Source organism: Cephus cinctus, unplaced genomic scaffold (assembly GCF_000341935.2).
Source record: "Cephus cinctus unplaced genomic scaffold, Ccin1 Ccin1_scaffold0921, whole genome shotgun sequence".
NCBI classification, from domain to species: Eukaryota; Metazoa; Arthropoda; class Insecta; order Hymenoptera; family Cephidae; genus Cephus; species Cephus cinctus.
Window position 1 is genome coordinate 399,323 of NW_014333493.1, and position 19,188 is coordinate 418,510.

Consider the following 19,188-nt stretch of genomic DNA (forward strand, 5'->3'; position numbering starts at 1 on the left):
CGGCAGTTTTCGCAAGTGCGGCGCACCGATCGCGACTAATTCGTTCCGTGGGAAATTACGGCTAATGACTCTTTAGAATCCATGGAAATTCCCAATTTGGTCATAGACTTCTCACGACCCAATTACAACGGTATGTCGATTATTACGATTAACAGCATGTATATAGACATGTACACGCGTTTGTATATCTATATATACATTTGATAGACTTTTTCTACATATGAATATTACGTTGTAAAAGCATTTTCCAACGGAAATATCAGTTACTTTTGTTTCTATATCACGTTTCGTATTCTGACGTCAACGATGACGTCACTCAAGTATATATGTATCATATGTAATATATAGTTTTAAGATAGCATAGGACAACACCTCGAATTAAAAAAGAAAAGTAAATTTTTCACATTACTCATACCGTTGTTGTAGAATCATTGATAGATGGAAAATGACGGATGTTCGATTAAATGAATATAATTATTGGATGATGTACGAAATTTCTTTTTTATTTCATGTCGAAAGAAAATATTACTTTGGTGCATCTTCCAGCCAGATGCATGTATGCAGTTTTAATTGAGCACCTTTTATTAATGCACAGTTAACTGGCTTAATGGTAATAGTATGCAATTACGAGATGCAGAGTTGCGAATAATTTGTTCGTGAGAATGGGAATTGATAAGGAATACATGTAGCGACGATATTATATATGCTCCGATGTATGCGAGGTTGCCGTATCAAGGCGCAATTGGGATATTGAACTTTGGAACTTTTATTTTATAATTATCCTTGATTTTTATCTTTTCGATTTTTCCTGTGTCCAGGAAAACGCTTTGTCGATTTAATGAATTTTTTAATTCATGTGCAAAAATAATATCGATCGTCTTTTAGATGACTGTAGGTAAATTTATCTCTTTTGAAATTGGTACGTTTTACTGTCGTATCTTTGCACTTTTCTTTGGGCCATTTATGATTGTGTCCATTTTCAGGTTACCATTTGTTTAATCGTCACCGCCCGTCATGACTTCCATGAATTCTGAAAATTATACGTGGTTGGGTTTTATTATTGTTTTTAGGTAATATCTTTGTTGAGCATTAAATTTTACATTATTATTTAAATTATATAATTATTTACCGTCAAAGTCAAGAGTACCCGAACCGTCAGCATCAATTTCCTCGATCATCAGGTCCAATTCTTCCGGCGACAACTTGTCGTCGAGTTCGTGCAAAATGTCACGAAATACGTCAGTAGTTATGTAGCCGTTTCCTTCTTTGTCGTAAAGACGAAATGCCTCTCGCAATTCTTGCTGCATCGCTTCCGTATCTTCTTCAACCAAAAATCTTGCAGCCAGCGTACAAAATTCTTCGAATTCAAGCTCGCCGGAGCCTGCGAAGAGGAAGGTTATTTTTTTGAAAATTTTTGGCTTATCAATTCAAAATTTCATACCGTCCTCATCGACCTCGGAAATAATTTCTTGAAGAGTGGATTCACTGAGTTCGTGGCCAAGCATAGTTAAAATGGTGCCAACCATGTCAGTGCCGATGCAACCCTTTTTGCCTTGGTCGAAAGCATCGAAAGCTTTTTTGAGCACTAAATATTGAAAACGAAAAATTCATTAGTCCTTTGAAGTAAAAGAAAAAAAAAAGTTGAAATTTAAAAATTTATAAAATCGTTACTCACGCACGATCTGATCCTTGGTAAGATCATCCTAGAATTACGAGAAATTAAAAAAAAATTTTAATATTTTCACTCTTATTTCATTAATTTATTTTATCACGATTTTTTGAAACTCACCATTTTTTGGAATTATTTTTTTTTTCAACCAGATACTATTGTTCTTATAACACGACGAAACTCGGTTGAGCTTTCGACCAGCACTGCACGTAGATTTGAGCTTTAAGCGTTAAAGACTATTCGCCTGGCCAGCGAATTAATAGGTAAAATGCGAATCTAGCGGTTTTCAAAGTTCCCCTACCTTAAAATCCCTAACTCGTTTCCAACATCGCGATCATAAAGCGCCGAGACGTCTAAAAGAATTCTTAAAGCTCGACTTTAAAATAGCGTAACGAGCGAACGAGAATTGGCCGTTGAAAAGCAGGCATCTCGAATTGCCACGAGCCTTGGCATAATTATTAGGATCGTTAGAAAAGATTGATTAGATTTACTTTTCATCCTCTTTATCCTCATTTATAATAGAACGTTCCTTTGAGTCATTACAATGATTACAAATTGGATCACAGGGCTCTGACGACTCTGAACACAGTAATTGATAAGGATAAAAATAACAAGATTCTTTTTTACAATATATTCATAAATATTATTAAAAGCAAATAACAAATTCTTATGCACGATGAAAATTTTAATTATACATTTGAATATGACTCAGATGGAATTGCATAACAAGGATTTACAAATCGTTCTTACTAATTATGAATAAAACGTTTCATCTACATTTTTACATAATGCGAATCTCGTTACGTCTTTTGTACTCTATAATGCTTCACTGAGAAACAATGCAAACATAACAATGATTGCCATTGAAATAATATGGCATTTAATCAGTCTCTCACGATTTCTAATATTACATATTGTAAATAACAATAAAATTATTTCTCATGGCATTCCTTCCTTTTGGGAAATTATTTTTATTATCATTTTGACTTCCGTCATCGAAGTTCCATATGAGGATGACGATCACTCTCCCGTCATGACGGCCATGAATTCTATCGAAAAGAAATTTAACGTCGTTCCAATTAACGAATGATCGCCACTAATTATAAAACTGCCAATTACTTAATTAGCTCTCAGACGAAAAATTAATGATGAAATTTTAATAAATCATCAATTAAATTTTACCTTCGAAATCCAAAGTTCCCGAACCGTCAGCGTCAATTTCTTCGATCATCATGTCCAATTCTTCTGGTGGAATTTGATCGTCGAGCTCGTGAAGAATATCACGAAATACATCAGTGGTGATGTAACCGTTTCCTTCCTTATCATAAAGCCTAAAAGCTTCCCTAAGCTCCTGTTCCATAGCCTCTGTATCTTCCTCGACTAAAAATCTCGAAGCCAAGATGCAAAATTCCTCGAATTCCAATTCTCCAGATCCTGAGAAAAAAATTGGTTAAAATTTTTTTTTTTATTTATCAATTCGAAATTCCATTACCTTATAAATATTTTTTATAATGATTCTTACCGTCTTCGTCTATTTCCGAAATAATCTCTTTCAATGTATCTTCACTGAGCTCGTGTCCAAGCATACCAAGAATTGTACCGATCATCTCAGTACCTATGCACCCTTTTTTCTCATGATCAAATGCATCGAAGGCTCCCTTCAATTCTGTACAATTTTCACAATTATTTGACATTATAAAATTGCATAATCATAATCAAAGATACTCACGAGCAACTTGTTCCTTATCGAGACCATCCTAAGATTAGGAGAAAAAAAGATGAAAAATGAAAAAAATTCATTTTACCTTAAAAGATAAAAAAAATTATTTTTTTTATACTATATAATTTACCATGGCGATGAGAAAGTAATTAGTCGATCCAAACGTATCGTGAATCCGTTAACGAATGACTAATCAATCAATGCAACAGTCTAATTTAAAGAAATGATGGAACATCCTATGTGACATTGTTCTAGTAGATTACAATGATAAACAAGGCTAATCTATACCAAATAAAAGAAGATTTATCGATCGCACGCCACTCAATCTCTATATCGATCAGTGGACGATTCTCGAATCGCCGATAGATATTATCGATCATCAATTACAAATTTGACCAACAGCCAGTAACCGATCGTGCCTAACCAGTCGAAGGTAAAATTACTGCAGTTTACAATGCATTTGTCATTACGTCATCAAATCATCAGCCACGTAGCTACTCGAAAATCCTAAAGCAATCATTTTGACCCATATTCAAATTTCGTAATGATCTACAAGCACAGTAATAAAGATCAAGAAAACATCAAAGGTCCTACTCGAACATGTGGTTCGAGTTGTCAACATCCACGTGTTGAATGTTTCCGCAAGTCAAACGTCATTTTTGACAGGAACAACAAGCTCCACGTGCATTTTACTAATGATCTTTCATACGCGTTAAAGTCGTACTTGGATTTTCCCTGAATATGTTCGGAGTCCCATTGGCAATGGCACAACCGTAAATTTTGGCTACCAGCCGAAATCCGTACAGTCAGGCCTAAGATGGCTCTACCCAATGGACCAAAGTGTTTTATTATTAGACAGCTCAATGTATAATTACAGAGCCCGGTAGAAGCCATTATATATAGATTGTATCTATTGTCTATTAAAATATGCTCTACTATACTCCGCTTCTATAGAAATACAAACTATAGTATATAATTCATTAGAAGTCTATACTGTACAGTGTTTCCGGTTATTATTATAATAGCATATACTTCAGCATATGACTATACCATAGCACGTGGTAAATGGCAATAAAATCAACAAATGATTGATCAATAATTTCTATACGATTCTAAAAGTACTACTTGTATAATGATATATGATTTATATTTTTTTTACACTTTTTTCCTTTCGACCGACATATTTTGACTTCAAACGGACCGACTTAAATGTGCGAACGATGGTTGTAAAAATTTCATTGCTGGCTTCGGTATTGAATGATTTAAGAGGCGGGTATCACTGTACGCGTTAACGTCTTGTTATCGCCTTGGGGCTTTGGCAGAAGTTTTGAGGAAGTAGGGTGCTGCTTTCTTTTTTTACGTTTTCGCGCAAATCGTTCCTCCCAATGCAGGGGCGTGTTACGATTCTCGGAAAATGCATTTACTTTTTTCATTATTCTTTCTCTTTCCTGCCATCCGAACGAGCCTCGTGTAATTTTGACTCGTTACGCTAATTTAAGGGACGACGTGTCGTATTAATATCGCAGGAATTTTATAAAAGGATATTATGTATAAATAAAACGAATGGGTATAACGAAAATTATTATTACACAATATTTAATTAAACCTTTCGTACTTATTGTCACTTGTAATAAAAATACATAGAAAAAAGTTGACCGGTCTTGCGATGCAATTTGAGAGAATTTGGTATTTCTTGATGACAGGTATTAAAAAAAAAATAATTTTATCGTTCAAGAGAATTTAGTATTATTCGAAAATAATTCTAATATATTGCAAATGATTTTTTGAATTTGACCTAATTTTAGTTGCTTCGTCATTAACCCGTCATGACTTCCATGAATTCTGTAAAAATGAAAAATGACAATGATTTATATATATTTTTTAATTCCTTTCTACGTATATATGCATTCACCTTCAAAGTCCAAAGTGCCCGAACCATCAGCATCAATTTCCTCAATCATCATGTCCAATTCCTCAGGCGACAATTTGTCGTCAAGTTCGTGAAGAATGTCGCGAAATACATCTGTAGTTATGTAACCGTTGCCTTCCTTGTCATAGAGACGAAAAGCTTCGCGCAATTCTTGTTCCATGGCTTCGGTATCCTGATCTTCTTCTAGGAATCGTGACGCGAGCATGCAAAACTCTTCGAATCTCAACTCGCCAGTGCCTGAGAAGTATGATTAATTTGTCGAGCATGTTATAAAAATATTAATCGCATATAAGATAATAATAAGTATGTAAAATATTAATTTTGGATAAAAACATTTTATCACCTGCAGTATCCACTTCTGCTATAATTTCTGTCAACGTATCCTCCATCAGCTCGTGTCCCAGCATCCCTAAGATCGTACCAATCATATCCGTGCTGATGCAACCCTTTTTCTCGTGATCGAAGGCGTCGAAAGCCATTTTGAGATCTGTGAAGAATAGTGGATTAAAAAAAAAATTTGTTTAATTAATCAAAAAAATTTCGGATTAAAAAAATCTGTTATCACTCACGAGCAATTTGTTCCTTGCTTAGATCATCCTGTAATATCGATAATTAAAGCACTTTGATTAATTAAGTCACGTGTAATATTTTTATGTCTTTTTTATTATTAAATTTCATTTACCATCGTTGCGTATATTAATTACGATTTTTTCCACTAAATGATCTCCGACGAATCAAATGATTAGACGACGACGAGTTCTTCTCTGATACCGCGACTGATCAACGTTAGCCGTTACGTTTTAAAAGGCCGATTCTTTCTAATAGATTTCGGAGCCGTTAAAAACGTCACCCAGCATCCGATGGACCAATTAGTCATTGGATCAATGTATGCAATCTGACATTCCTCGAGGTGACAATAGATCATCGCCAAAGATCTGTCATCGAGGATACGCTATAAAAAGATTTTTAATCGATTGCCACGTTCGATCCTTCGTTATCAGTAGAATCAAATGGATATCAGTGTACGAATCGATGCTAATATTGACTTTAATTACCCAATAGTTAAAATTGAATGATTTCCCTGAAAAATGAAAAAAAAAAACAAATAAAAAATAAAAAATTACCTTAATAATTGTACATTTTTTATTTTCCTAAGTTTTCAAAAATATTTGAAAAAATTATTGGCATCGATTTCAAAAGAATTCAAAGCTATCGATATCCAATTGCTTTGTTGCTATTCTTGGCAATCATCGACTTCCAGATCGAAATCAATTGTATCGATTGTTCTATGCCAAAAAAATAATTTACCACCACAGAAACGTTCAGTTGTTTAATCCTCATGTTGGTACCTTTTATAGAATTACAGTCGATTGCCAAAAGTTCCCAAAACTCTCCGATGCTCGTCTGGCAACAGTCTGCAGCCTTGATAGACATAAAGCGAATCTCTTAGCCAATCAGATAACGCGTTGATGTACTCGGCAAAAGTTTCTGCTCAGCAGATATAAATAGCTGTTACTGTACTTTCATCTAATTACAACGGTACAATTCGCTCGCGAGTACCAACAGTCAAAAAATTATCGCGAAAAATTTTGCTCGATTACCATCGGTCGTTTCCCTTTTTCATTCCCTTTTACACCTCGCGAAACGATCTCACGTATTTTTCTGCAAGTGCAAAACCATCGCGTGCATTCGTTACTTTACGCGGAACGAACTGTAGGTGGCATGGTTATTTTAACAGCCGTCATAAAATCTTTACGATTGCGTATAAAGGGGAGTTCACAATAAGGAAAAAAAAAGTATATAATTCATCGAACACATACATTGTTTAATTTTCGAAAAAAAAGAGGAAATTCAAAAATTCAAATTACTCTAATATCACAGCATCATTTCCGTTTTCGTATAATTTATCAAAATTAAAGTTCACTAATGTATATCCGAATTGTTGTAAGATCAGCGAAAAATTCAATGATTTATATATTTTTTATTTATCGTCAATTTTCCTGATTCCATTCTTCGTCTCTGGCCGAGTCCACATTCAGCGACAATGACGGTATCAAGCCGTGCTGCGGATGAGGCGGAAGCGGCGGTGGCACCTGGACTTCCTTTAAGCTGATTTTATTCTTGATCCTTCCGATCCTCCAGGACATCAGTTGTCCCACGGTAGGTTCGATACCGGAAACGTAACTGGTACCACTGCTGTGAGAACTGACACCGGAAGTATTGGAATCCTTTCTGATCAAAGGTCTCCGTTTTCCAATGGGGGTGATATACCCGGTGGTATGGAATGTTTCGGATTCGTTCGAAACTTTCAAAGTCTTGCCATTCCTACGTGAACTGATCTGTACCCCTTCCGGAAGTACGATCGCGTCGGCTGTTCTGTGTCTGACCACCATGACGCGTTTGCTGCCGCGTAGGAGAGCTGGATTTCTCCTGATAACGAAAAAAGACAAGAGCGCACCTAAGATGCAGAAAGATATCACGAGCGCCGATAACAGAAGGATCGCCGTGACTTTGTGGCGATTGGTGAGCCAGACTCTTGATTCGTAAGTGGGTTTTGTCATAAGAGGTAAACAATTGAATGGCGATGGATTTCTTTCGTCTTTTACCATAAGACATATCACGTAAGAGCTCCCTGGCTGAAGATCCGATACGATATAGGAGCTTTTAATGTTTTTGACACATTTCACAAATTCCGTTAACGACTCGTTCGTATACGTCGTTTTGCTCTTGTACCAGATAAGCGTGAACGTTGCGTCGGCCGACGTCAAATTTATTAACACTGTATAGTCGTCCATTTCTTCGATCGAAAATTCTGGATACCTCGATTCAAATTCGTAATCCACCGTGGATAATAATATTCGCGAATTCTTTCGCCAGTCGGACAAATCTTGGCAAATCAATTTCACCGTATTTGGATCTCCGCGTATTTCGGTGGTTGGATTTGCCGTTGTTACGTTTAACGGAAGTTGAGAAAGCGTTGTGCCATCTTGTGGAAATGCCGTTGACGAATCTTTGGTTGTTTCCGGTGTGACTATTGGAACTTGACTCGTTGAGATTTCGCAAAATGTGGCGTCGACGAATGACTTATCAGTGTTATATAACGGGGTTTGACAGTTTGGTATTGCTTGGAAAATATTTGGATGATCCTTGATCAAACTTTTCATCCATTCAAGCTCGCAGTCGCAATTCCAAGGATTTTCGTGGATTGTTAATTTGAATTGCTTATTGGAGTTTAGTATGCTGCTTAAAAGTAATTTGGACAGTGTTGTGATCTTGTTGTTGTTCAGATTTATCTGTCGTATCGACTTGGCGAATGGGATGAATGAACTTTCATCGATTTTTTGAATTTCCGATCGATCCATGTATAACGATTTTACGTTCGGTATACCCTGAAATGTGACTGATGATATTTTGCGAATTGAATTGTCCCTTATTGATAATATTTGCAATTTTGGCAGGGACGTCTTTCCTGTCAGATTGTACAGGACATTCACGTCGTATATCGATTGATCCAGCTGGAGACTTTGCAAAGTCTTTCCAACGTATTTCAGTAAATTCGGATCGACTTGAATTATACGATTTTCACGAATCGATAGTGACTGCAGATTAGAGAAATTGCGGAAAATCAATTTTTTAAATGACTCAATATTATTTCTCGTGATGGACAGACTAGTTAAATCTTTGAATATATTTTTCGAAAATGCATTTTCATGGATTTCGATCAATCGACAATTTTCAAAGGTCAATTCACTCAGTTTCACGTCAATTTTTAACCATGATTCGCATAATTTATTTTCCGGAAATGTGCTGTTAACAAATTTCAATCTCAGCACCGTGTTGGAATTCGCACACATTTTCTGCAAACGAAAATACAAATTGTCAAAAAATGACTTATCGTCCAGTCAATCAGTGTATTAAAATTTTCGAACTTACGAATACATCGCTTACCCTCGAAAAAAAATAATGTATCGAAAATCCAACAAAAATGAAAATTATATAAAAATAAAGAAAATTCATTACTTTGTAAACCGTATCGATAAAATTTCCTGCAATTTGTCCAGCATCCATATTACCCGGTACGGAATTACAGGTAACAGTACCGCAGCTTTCGATGGAGCAATAACTCTTCGACTGGACCAATAAATTCGCACTGAATTTTTCCTCGAGCAAATTTTCCCCACCATATTCATAATTCTCCGCAGTAGTAACGAAAAACGCTTCTTTCGGCAGATTTGAAAATGCATCACAATACCAAATCATTAAAACATGTACACCAAGTGCAACAAGCAGCAGACACATGGTGCAGCTAAGTATGCATCTAAAAAATTATAAAAAATTTATAAAAAATTTATATTATTATTATTCCTTGCAAAAAAACAAAATGAAAATCATAAAAATTTGAACAAATTATCAAGTCACTTGAATAATAAAAAAAAAAGCTCAACCGGATACTGACCTGCACCAAAAGTGACCTTTACTTTTACGCAATACAATTTCCTCTGTATATTTTGCTGCCATCACGACTCCTGGTGGATACGACATGTTCCTCCAGTAAGGATCACAAACATCTGCCAGTAGGTGAACGATAACGTTAACGTAACTTTTGCGTTAGCGTCGAGAACTCGATCGGCGGCTTAACACACATTAGGATCCCACACAGATCCGTTCGGTACGGATTAAAGTTGCCATGTGCACGTAGATATAAGTAGTCCTCATTAATCACAAATCCATATAGAATCAGTGCCCCGTAGCGTATTGATTTACGTATAGAAAAAAATGCACTTTTTCGCTTTTTCAAAAAAAGACAACAAATTTCCAGATTAAATTCACGGCCGACGTCGATTCAATCGTAATTCGTTAAAAAGTAAAATTCCGGACGAGATCTTTCGCGATGCTTCCAATCCTAAACCTTATCCATTGGTTTATCTAGTGATAAAGTGCAGAAAGTTCCACGTGATCGACCAGTGATTCTCTCGCGTGCTCAAGCTCATCGAGCTTGTGACTCGTAATTTTTTGTATGATGATAAATTTATTAATTTTCATACCATGATATATAATTGTGAATATTCATCTGATTAAAACAAAAAATTATTCCTTTTTGACCAAATTTATCGAGGATGAACATTGTAAAAAAAAAAGTAATATAAAAAAGTTTTTATCAATGAAAAAATTATATCCTCCACGTGGCATTGACAATGGAACCAAGTGTAGCCAGATGGCTGTTACTAGTTGAATTGACATTGATAATGGATATTACGTACAGTACTCGAGCTTGCAGTGCTGATAAGACTCGTGTCGTCTAATTGAACGTTGATTGACGTCCCCGTGAAATATTTTTTTTAAAGTACACATTAATCGAAAACATAAAAATTTTTGTAACACAAACGTAACAATCGACGCGATAATGGGATTAAAAATAAAAATGAATTAAAAATGCGTATAATTAATTTTTATTCGGTTCAAAGTACGACATATACATATTATTAATTAACGACATAATAAACAATGACATATAGATATTAGAATCTGAATAGGTGTGACACGTGTACTCGAATTATAGATACGCGAAGAAATTGTCATTGATATATATAATAATAATAATAATAACAACAACGTATATCAGTAATCGCATTATAATAATATAATAATTATACAATATTTATTGACATATACATATACGTGTGTGTATATCATGCGTCACGATTCGCCTTATCGATATATCCCGTGTCTGCATACGTCTCTCGTATATTAATATATTCATTTATATAACATCGATACAACTTTAGGCATATACACATATACTGATACAACATTGTACAATCACGATCTTAGGACAAAAAGACGAATAAACATATAGGCATGAAAAAAATGGAGTGGCATATTTTTTTTTCGATTTTTCAAAACAAAAAATCATTTTTTATTTCCTCGTAATGATCTAATCGTGATCCCTCCTCCAGAGCACTTCACTGATCAAGCTCATCCAAAATGCATCTGTGCGGAGTCGAAGATAATTTTTTTCAAAATTAAACAAAAAATTACTCGAACACCGTCATTTCCTTTTTGCACGCCAGAGGGATACGTTCCTATCGCAAGACTGTGAATGGGACTTCTAATCGTCGTTACTATACAAGCTAGAAAAAATGATGGACTGTAGGTAGTTTAGGTAAGTAAGGTATGCTGCCGGGGTTGACTCGTCGGAAGCGCCGGCAACGATCTGACACTGTAAGAGACTGTACAAAAATACCGCTTATTAATTAGTTACAATAAAATTGACGCACCCGACGAGTATCCCACCCGGCAATAGATATGTCTCGACATGGTTCATGGGGGATCGCGTAGAGCCAGCCTACCGGCTCGACGATCGCGCCCTTTAAATCTCTCACTTATCAGCTATAAAAAACAGTACTAAGGATCAAATTCTAATAACGCATCTAAACGCTAGAGTGCCTTGCGTTAATAATTTTCGCACAACGAAAGCATCGCCGTATGCCGGAGATATAGCTTTTATTTGTCTTTTTTTTTTTAATTTATTTTCGAACTACCACTCATGGGCTTCTTTTTATAATATTTTTTTTTACTCATATTCCGCCAACCAAGTTGCACCGACCGATCGGAAATGTTTGTACTGATCGTGCCGGTCCGCTCAATGATTTATCCCGCGGCAAGATCAGATCGATTATTACGAATATGCCGCTTGCGCACCCTGAGCTTGTAATAGGGCCTGCCGAGAGTCGCATTTGGCGTATCTCGATTTTAAAAATTATAATTTCGTTTGGTATATGATCTACGGGAATTTTTGCTAACGATCTATAAGAGTCATTGAGAAATTAATTTACAAAATTTATATACCCGTGCAACTTGGGTGGGGATTGATTGTTTATTTGATTGCTTTATTATAAAAAAAAAAAACATTCAAGTGCGTATTAATGTATATATATATATATATGCGTGTATAATATATATTATATATGTATGTATAACGTACATGTAGATATTAACAAATAAATTCTCTTAAATTCTCATGCTTGCAAAGATATGTATGCACGTGATGTGTATTTAGTGGTTTTGCATTGGCTAAGCCATCGATGCGTGTAATATTAATTAGTTTAATTTAAAAAGACAAATTTTGAGATTACAAATGATATGTAACATGCATCCAGGACGATTCGTCTTGAATACCGATCTTGTAGATCAAGAGAATATCCTGTTGGAAGCAGTGTGACAAGGATATCAGGGAAGCAGGTGAAGGTTTCGTAAATTTCCTGAATGTTATTAGTATCCATGATTTTCATCGAAGGGATCGATTAGGATCGATTCTATTGATTGGTATATTATTCTTTCGTTATTTTCAATTTTTAATAATATCTGTCTCACTCTCATTCGTACACTCTTATCCAGTTCTCTCTCTCTCTCGAGCCACATCTAAAAGATTCTCACGTCAATTTTATCCCACGACTACCAACGTCATCTTAAATCGCTCCTCTTATCTGTTATCTATATTAAATTTAATTATCTTATACAGCCGTGGTAACCCTGACCACGATGAACTTAGATCTAAATTATTTTAGTTAATTTAAATTAATTATCTAATCGCATTACTCTTCTTGATGAAACGTAGAAACGTGATACTCGATACACGTGGTATCGTTTATGAGATAATTTTGCACGTGCCAAATTTTCATTTCCCTGGCAACGTGCGAGGATGACACAATTTTTTTTTTTAATGTCTAACGTCGTTACGTCATTAAATCTTTACAGTTCTGCATGGCAGGTTGTTCGGTACGTGATGAAATTATGTGCCAATTTTTTTTTTTTTTTTTGGATTACGAAAAGTCATTTTTAGTGCTTCTGACGTGATATCACTGCAATTTTGCTCTTGACATTGTACAAGTGCATCTTTGCACTACTTCGCTCCTACGTATGAGCGCTCGCACGTAATGCGTCGAAGGAGGCTAGGAGGTTAACACTTGTTATCAGCTATCTCAAAAGCAACCAATGAAGCAGATTGGCTTTGACAAGTGTCGGCTTCCTGTTGAGGACATTAGGAGTCATCACAAGTCATTACGTCGTTTCAGGCATTGCAGTCTGAATAAGCGCAGAGTTCATTAAAGCGATTCTCAAGAAAAAGTGTCGAGCGATCAATTGCGTGATTAGAAGAAGGCGACGTGTATATTTTTGGAAAAAAAAATCTGACTGGATACGTGAATAATATATTTTACATTATCAAATTTTTGGATTAAACTTTTATTTATCATTCACGAGAATCGAACAAACCTGCCGTGCGAAATATCGTATGAAATTTTTTAATATCTAATTGATCACCCTTTTTTCAAAATTTTTTTTCTTATTCTCACGTTCCTTTCTAGGAATCAACTGATATGTATTACTGTATGATCTTCTGACGTGAAACGAACGGTTTTAGATTATTTCGAAATTCCGATCGTTTCACGTGACGAGCTTGCGCTCTTTCGAGAAAGATTGATAAATATATTTTCAAAATTCTTGGCAACACTTTTGATATGTATTGTTTGGTGAACAAAGCTCGGCCGCGTCGCGACGATCCTCCCAAAAATCGTGGAGAACGCGATTTTTCTTTTTATTGAAAGATATTGGATCGATGATCGAGGATGATCCGTATAAAGGATCGATAGGTCTCTCTCGAAGATCCGTGAATAAATATTGATGGGAAAGAAATGGCAAATAATAAAGAAAAATGATAAAAAAGAAGAAAACACATTACACTCGATAGATAACAAATGATAAGGGAGAAACTAAATGTCGTATGATCTCGCGTAAGGGGCATATCGATTGTCAAAGACAAATTCGACGATTTTTGTACAAAAGTATACCGTAAAAAAAATAAAAATATTCATTCCGATCGATTTTATTATCAGTCGTGAAATCGTTATTAGAAACTAAACGTATCTAAACGTAATTTCATTTTCGCACAAAATGCGATTCGCACATGGAATATATTTCCACATGTATTTTCGCGTGTAAATAGAACTTTGACTTTCTTGATCTTTACTTTCTTTCGTTATTTTTTTTTCTTTTTTTTTTACATAAACGACCATGATCATCCGATACGCATTAAAGATGCATTCTGATCGAACTCATCTAAGATGCTGAAAAGATCTCAGGACGGGCATTGAAAAGCTCCATCGTCCATCGATTGCCTTTTGGCAGTTTACAAGAGAGCGACAGTCCCAGAAAGCGCAAGAAAATGAAGACTCAGCGTACAGAACGAAGCATGTCCTGCTGACGAAGTCCTTTCGGCATTTTTCCCAACGCAGCCCATCCTTTCCAGTGGTATATTCTGAACTGAATATTCTCTGTGTTCGTTCACCATGGTACAGACGGTCCTCTTCTTGGACATCATCTCGTCATCCTTATCACGAAGATTTTTCAACCAGGCCGCGAACCATCTTAATTCGCAATCGCATACTAGAGGATTATCTATAAAAGAAAAGTGAAAAATATATTTTTGATTTTGATAATTAAAAAAGATAATTTTATCACGCTAATAAAAGACTTACCGGTAATATCAATCATCTTCAACGTATCCACTATGTTGTCCGTAACGTCCTCAGGTATGTGAACCAATTTATTATTCTGCAGATTCAACGACTCCAGGGAGCTGAGAGACTCGAAGATCATCGGCGGCAGGACCTTGATTCTGAAATGCAATTTCCGCTTTAGACAGTTCCGATAAGTCGCCATGTGAATTACCTAACGAATAAATAAAAAGGAGACAAGAATTTTCCATAAACAAGAGTAACCGATAAACGGAAATGATCCTGTATCGAATAAATAGGCTGGTTTGACTTTGATAGTATAAAAGATGAGAAAATGGATATCAATATTTTTAATATATATGAAATTTCACAGATATCCTTCCGGTTATCGAACGAATGTCTGGCTACTTTTCTTTAAGAAAAATCCTAGTTTTCACAATCTGGTCTCAACTTTATTCTCAGCTAAAACGAAACTCCCATCTGCCATTACAGTCGAAACGAATCGACCTCCGCTGTTCTTGTCTTCGACTCACGTAGCCATACGTGTTCCGCTACACGTATCCAAGCATAAGTAACTACTTATACGATGGGCTAGTTCTCATCGTAAACTAAACTCTCTACGTCGCTATGAAAGTTTGAGGAGAAAATATTTGCGATAGTAGCTTAATGTTCAGGACTCGTGCGAATTACTGCACGGGGAATACCCGGGGAAAGACACTTGTACGGCGGTTGGGTGTTCTAGAAGGTTTTCAAAAGGTCAAATTGCCACCGCGAAAATACTAAAGTTTTACCATAAATTCGTTAAAATGTCTCGCGAGACATTTTCTTCAGGTACCTCTGTCCCTTTTGGTTTCGACCTAAAAGGCCCATGCGAGCTTTTACAAAATTACAAGCTCATGCATAGACACTAAAGATTTTGACAGCTGTAGCGTTCATGTGTAACGTTAAAATTTAAATCTAAATTCTATTTCTCGCATTACTCGATGTATTCGTATTTCTCGAGACTTATTTTAATCTCTCACTATAAATATAACACAAAAACAAAGCTTCGTTAGGGAAGTTTTCAAAGTTGCGATTGAATTTGTTTTTTTACAGGATCACGATAGCACGAACGACAAGTAGTACAGAGAAGGTTCTGTTGTTTTGAGACGAATCTTGAAAATTTGTACAGAAATTCAAGTGGAATTATAAACAAGAAACAGTATACGTTTTCGCCAATTACTTGTACAACTTCGTCCACGCGAAGGAGGATCTAAAGGCAAGCGCGGGAAATACAAAGTTTCGTTTGAATGGTAATCGCGTTGTGACACCAAGAAACATTTTAAAAGTTGGTGGTAAATTTGAAATGTCTTATTCTAAGGAATAAAACGGAAAAAAGGAAAATTAATTATTACAGATTCTTCTGAAGATCAAGAAACGTGATGGAGTCTCCGTATCCCTTAAAGGCGTCGTCCGATAGTACTGTTATATTGTTCGCACGCAATTGAAGATGACGGAGACGATGGAGACGTCGTAAAGCGTCGCTCGGCACTGCGTGTAAATTGTTGTCACCCAGTCGAAGATATTGCAGATTTTCTAAAAAAAAAATTTTTTTTTTACTTTCTTCTCATTATTTGTCTTCTTCGTTGAGATAGCGTATATGTATACTGGATTGGAGTTATATTTCATGACAAAGGTAAGTGGATCAATTTTAGGTTATGGACGTGTATCATTATTTTGACAAGGTGACGTATACGTTATGTTGTTATCAAAATTGGTATTATCGAAAATTGAAATAATTACAAAAGATCGTACGTATGATAGATTGAAATATCGTAATTGGACAATTGTTACGAGTTCAAAGATCAAAAACAATATTAAACTAGAACATAAAAAGCAAAATTAAAAATCTTATAATTAAGTTTGTATACAACACAACCCCTGGTACATGTCGTATTTGGTTCTGTGTTACATAATCTTTTTGAATGGTTCAATATTGTTATTATTCCGACTGATAAAATTGATTGTCACTCGAGAATATTTTTTTTTCTTCAACAAGGGTAGAATTCATTGTTTAAAAAAAAAAGAATGTGTTAACCTGAATCATACATACTGGCGACCAACTGACCTTTGCCAGCGGATACTCGGGAACCTATTATACAAATGGTTCACGTGGCCTTTCGGGACCTAAAAGACGTTTGCGCAAACGTGAGTTTGCAAATGTCTTTTACATCTTTATTTCAGGTCCCGAGAGATTAATACCCCGATTACGATGCACCGGAGTAACAGTGTACCGAAATTTTGTATTTAAATGCAAGTTACTGGTGTGACAGATGAGACACGTAAATAAAAGTGAAAATGTGCAAAAAGTCCAAATTTCAATGTAAAATATTACATAAGATTCAATTCAAGTATTACGAAATCGAATTTACGTCGTATCACTGAACTTAAGAGTTTCATATAAAATTTATCCAAAAATTATTTGTTGCGATTTTTCTTCGAACCCCTACTCACCCTCCAATCCAATAAAGGCATCGGGATCCACGTGTGTAATTTGATTTCCATCAAGCTCGAGGGAGTTTAACTGCGTCAAGTGGGAGAACACACGAGCCGGAATTTCTCGCAGTTGATTGTGGGCCAGCCCTAACCAGTCTAAGCTTTTTAATCCTGTGGACACAAAAATTTAAGCCAGTTGGAAAAAAATCGACCTTTCATCGTACAGTTACATGAAAACAGGTTTGTCGTCCACCCCCTACAGCGTCTAGGGGCTGTACACCATTGTGTGCCATAAATAACTAAAGGCGGCTTTACACGTGTCCCCGAAATACAAATACGTTCTATCCAATAGAGACACCATTATATGTATATATTTTTTTTCAAAAACTTCGCCATTATTATACGTTTCGTTATATACGACAAAAAATTGCCAACCTCTGCCATCGTATTTCAAATTGGCAAATAATGACGTAAAAGAATCACTCAAAACTGCAGGGAGTACTCTTCGACAAAGTTCTTACGACGCCATCCATGAAAACTGAAGATTAATGGCCGCCTCCTGGAAACTCGTTCACTTTATTTCTCTAATGCGGTAATAATGACTGCAACGACCAACCGTAAGAGAGAAAAAGGATGGTTTGATTTATTATTGGCATTCGCTAGTGAATTCCTAATGGATCTTTCCGTTGTACGTCTTTCAGTGACACCTTCCTTCTCACGCAGACAATTAATACAGCGGGGAAACAAGGATGCTGTATTTAAATGGAGGCTTGAAAAGATTTCACTAGATAACCAGAAAGATTAGCCAATTCCCAATCCATTGCAGTAAGTATCCCGTTGGAGCCATTTAAACCCAGGAAGTTCTTTGCCGAAAGTCAAACTTGTACAATTTAACTTTTCTAGATTAAGTCTTTTTCCCCTTATACCGATTACCGTCTTTATACCGGGTTACATGAACTCTTGGTATATTCAAAATTTATAAGAAACTATTTTTATGCTTGAAAATTATTATCATAGATATATAAAACTGTATATACATATATATCATTTCTGAAATAAACAATGTGTTATCTATTTCGTGTACACGTGCTCGTACTGAATATCTATGTATTGTGAAACAATTTGTACGATTGGTTGTGCAATTTTTTTCGGAGAAAATTTTTTCTATTACATACTCGTCCTTTTTCCCGTTATACGTTTTTCGGAAGAAAGTCACCAAAATGGATTTACCTTGTTCGGTATACGTGGAACGGTAAATTCAACTTACCGAAGTACTTTTCTTTTTTTCCCATTTCTTACTTATCTTTTTATTTTATTTTTCCAACCTTTCCAGTCGGATTCGTTTATACGTATGACAGTAAAGCTACTGATAGACACACAGTCCATTCGCTATTCCTTTACATGATTCATGATCGAAGACTATACCAAGCAACGGTTTGAAATATGTGGCTTAAGCGATATTCAGGATATTTCAGTCTTTTCAGTCTCTGACAAATATTTGAATTTGCTATTGGATACGAAAAAAGGAAGTTTTCAAGCGTGATATGAAAGGAAAAGGTAAAATAACGTTACTCGCGCTCCTAATTTGCATGATTTCATTTATCCTCAACACTCTAAGTTATTCGACTCCAAATTGGGAAACGAAAAACCGATTCGTAGAAGCCGAATTTTTTATGGGATAATTCGACTGAGAACACAAAAAAAGACAACACTCCCCTTCCTTCCTTTCTGTACCCCATATTTATTCCAGTAAAAAAATTTCAAATTTTCTTCAAATTAATTTCACTAACATAAGATCCCTTGTCGAAATACTTAACGATGAAATTCGTTCAAAGAAGCAACATGGCCACGAGCTGTTTTACAATTTAGTATCATAATC

General features: G+C 35.6%; 5 protein-coding genes across 12 annotated transcripts in view; all 5 read right to left on the bottom strand.

Annotated features, from left to right (window-relative positions):
* Positions 1–482: 482 nt before the first annotated feature.
* Positions 483–1,928, bottom strand: LOC107271174 (troponin C). The gene is made up of 5 exons (XM_015746850.2): positions 1,790–1,928; positions 1,676–1,703; positions 1,442–1,585; positions 1,130–1,381; positions 483–1,030 (listed from the first exon to the last, which is right to left on the bottom strand). Exons 1-5 carry the CDS (start codon positions 1,790–1,792, stop codon positions 996–998), a joined length of 462 nt encoding a protein of 153 aa, XP_015602336.1. The 5' UTR covers positions 1,793–1,928; the 3' UTR covers positions 483–995.
* Positions 1,929–2,166: 238 nt separating this feature from the next.
* Positions 2,167–3,602, bottom strand: LOC107271176 (troponin C). Its single transcript, XM_015746853.2, has 5 exons — positions 3,520–3,602; positions 3,399–3,426; positions 3,192–3,335; positions 2,852–3,103; positions 2,167–2,718 (listed from the first exon to the last, which is right to left on the bottom strand). The coding sequence occupies exons 1-5, from the start codon at positions 3,520–3,522 to the stop codon at positions 2,690–2,692; spliced, it is 456 nt and encodes a 151-aa protein (XP_015602339.1). The 5' UTR covers positions 3,523–3,602; the 3' UTR covers positions 2,167–2,689.
* Positions 3,603–4,959: 1,357 nt separating this feature from the next.
* LOC107271175 (troponin C) lies at positions 4,960–6,154 on the bottom strand. Its single transcript, XM_015746852.2, has 5 exons — positions 6,002–6,154; positions 5,889–5,916; positions 5,663–5,806; positions 5,302–5,556; positions 4,960–5,231 (listed from the first exon to the last, which is right to left on the bottom strand). Exons 1-5 carry the CDS (start codon positions 6,002–6,004, stop codon positions 5,206–5,208), a joined length of 456 nt encoding a protein of 151 aa, XP_015602338.1. The 5' UTR covers positions 6,005–6,154; the 3' UTR covers positions 4,960–5,205.
* A 969-nt stretch (positions 6,155–7,123) lies between these two features.
* LOC107271172 (leucine-rich repeat transmembrane protein FLRT3) lies at positions 7,124–9,913 on the bottom strand. 2 transcript variants are annotated; one of them, XM_025088363.1, is made up of 3 exons: positions 9,776–9,913; positions 9,340–9,637; positions 7,124–8,708 (listed from the first exon to the last, which is right to left on the bottom strand). In XM_025088363.1, the coding sequence occupies exons 1-3, from the start codon at positions 9,859–9,861 to the stop codon at positions 7,311–7,313; spliced, it is 1,782 nt and encodes a 593-aa protein (XP_024944131.1). In that variant the 5' UTR covers positions 9,862–9,913; the 3' UTR covers positions 7,124–7,310. The 2 variants fall into 2 exon arrangements, with proteins under 2 accessions (XP_024944131.1, XP_024944130.1); XM_025088362.1 differs by having other exon boundaries at positions 7,124–9,176.
* A 3,142-nt stretch (positions 9,914–13,055) lies between these two features.
* Positions 13,056–19,188, bottom strand: part of LOC107271173 (chondroadherin-like protein) — a 54,752-nt gene continuing 48,619 nt past the window's right edge. For all 7 annotated transcript variants that reach the window (XM_015746846.2, XM_015746847.2, XM_025088371.1 and 4 more), the window contains 4 exons: positions 17,328–17,480; positions 16,229–16,409; positions 14,856–14,995; positions 13,056–14,775 (listed from right to left, as the gene is read on the bottom strand). In XM_015746846.2, coding sequence (XP_015602332.1) covers positions 14,507–14,775; positions 14,856–14,995; positions 16,229–16,409; positions 17,328–17,480 — 743 coding nt within the window. In that variant the 3' untranslated portion in view covers positions 13,056–14,506. The remainder of the gene's footprint in view (positions 14,776–14,855; positions 14,996–16,228; positions 16,410–17,327; positions 17,481–19,188) is intronic.

Excerpts from the sequence above, each read along its gene's own strand:
- LOC107271174 (XM_015746850.2), bottom strand. Across the intron at positions 1,382-1,441 it reads TTCCGAGGTCGATGAGGACG|GCTCCGGCGAGCTTGAATTC; the intron begins GTATGAAATTTT and ends TCCTCTTCGCAG. Across the intron at positions 1,031-1,129 it reads GGGTACTCTTGACTTTGACG|AATTCATGGAAGTCATGACG; the intron begins GTAAATAATTAT and ends TATAATTTTCAG.
- LOC107271176 (XM_015746853.2), bottom strand. Across the intron at positions 3,336-3,398 it reads CGATAAGGAACAAGTTGCTC|AATTGAAGGGAGCCTTCGAT; the intron begins GTGAGTATCTTT and ends AAAATTGTACAG. Across the intron at positions 3,104-3,191 it reads TTCGGAAATAGACGAAGACG|GATCTGGAGAATTGGAATTC; the intron begins GTAAGAATCATT and ends TTTTTTTCTCAG.
- LOC107271175 (XM_015746852.2), bottom strand. Across the intron at positions 5,807-5,888 it reads AAGCAAGGAACAAATTGCTC|ATCTCAAAATGGCTTTCGAC; the intron begins GTGAGTGATAAC and ends TATTCTTCACAG. Across the intron at positions 5,232-5,301 it reads GGGCACTTTGGACTTTGAAG|AATTCATGGAAGTCATGACG; the intron begins GTGAATGCATAT and ends TCATTTTTACAG.
- LOC107271172 (XM_025088362.1), bottom strand. The coding sequence starts at position 9,861 with ATGTCGTATCCACCAGGAGTCGTGATGGCAGCAAAATATACAGAGGAA. Across the intron at positions 9,638-9,775 it reads AAAGGTCACTTTTGGTGCAG|ATGCATACTTAGCTGCACCA; the intron begins GTCAGTATCCGG and ends ATAATTTTTTAG. Across the intron at positions 9,177-9,339 it reads TTATCGATACGGTTTACAAA|AAAATGTGTGCGAATTCCAA; the intron begins GTAATGAATTTT and ends TTTCGTTTGCAG.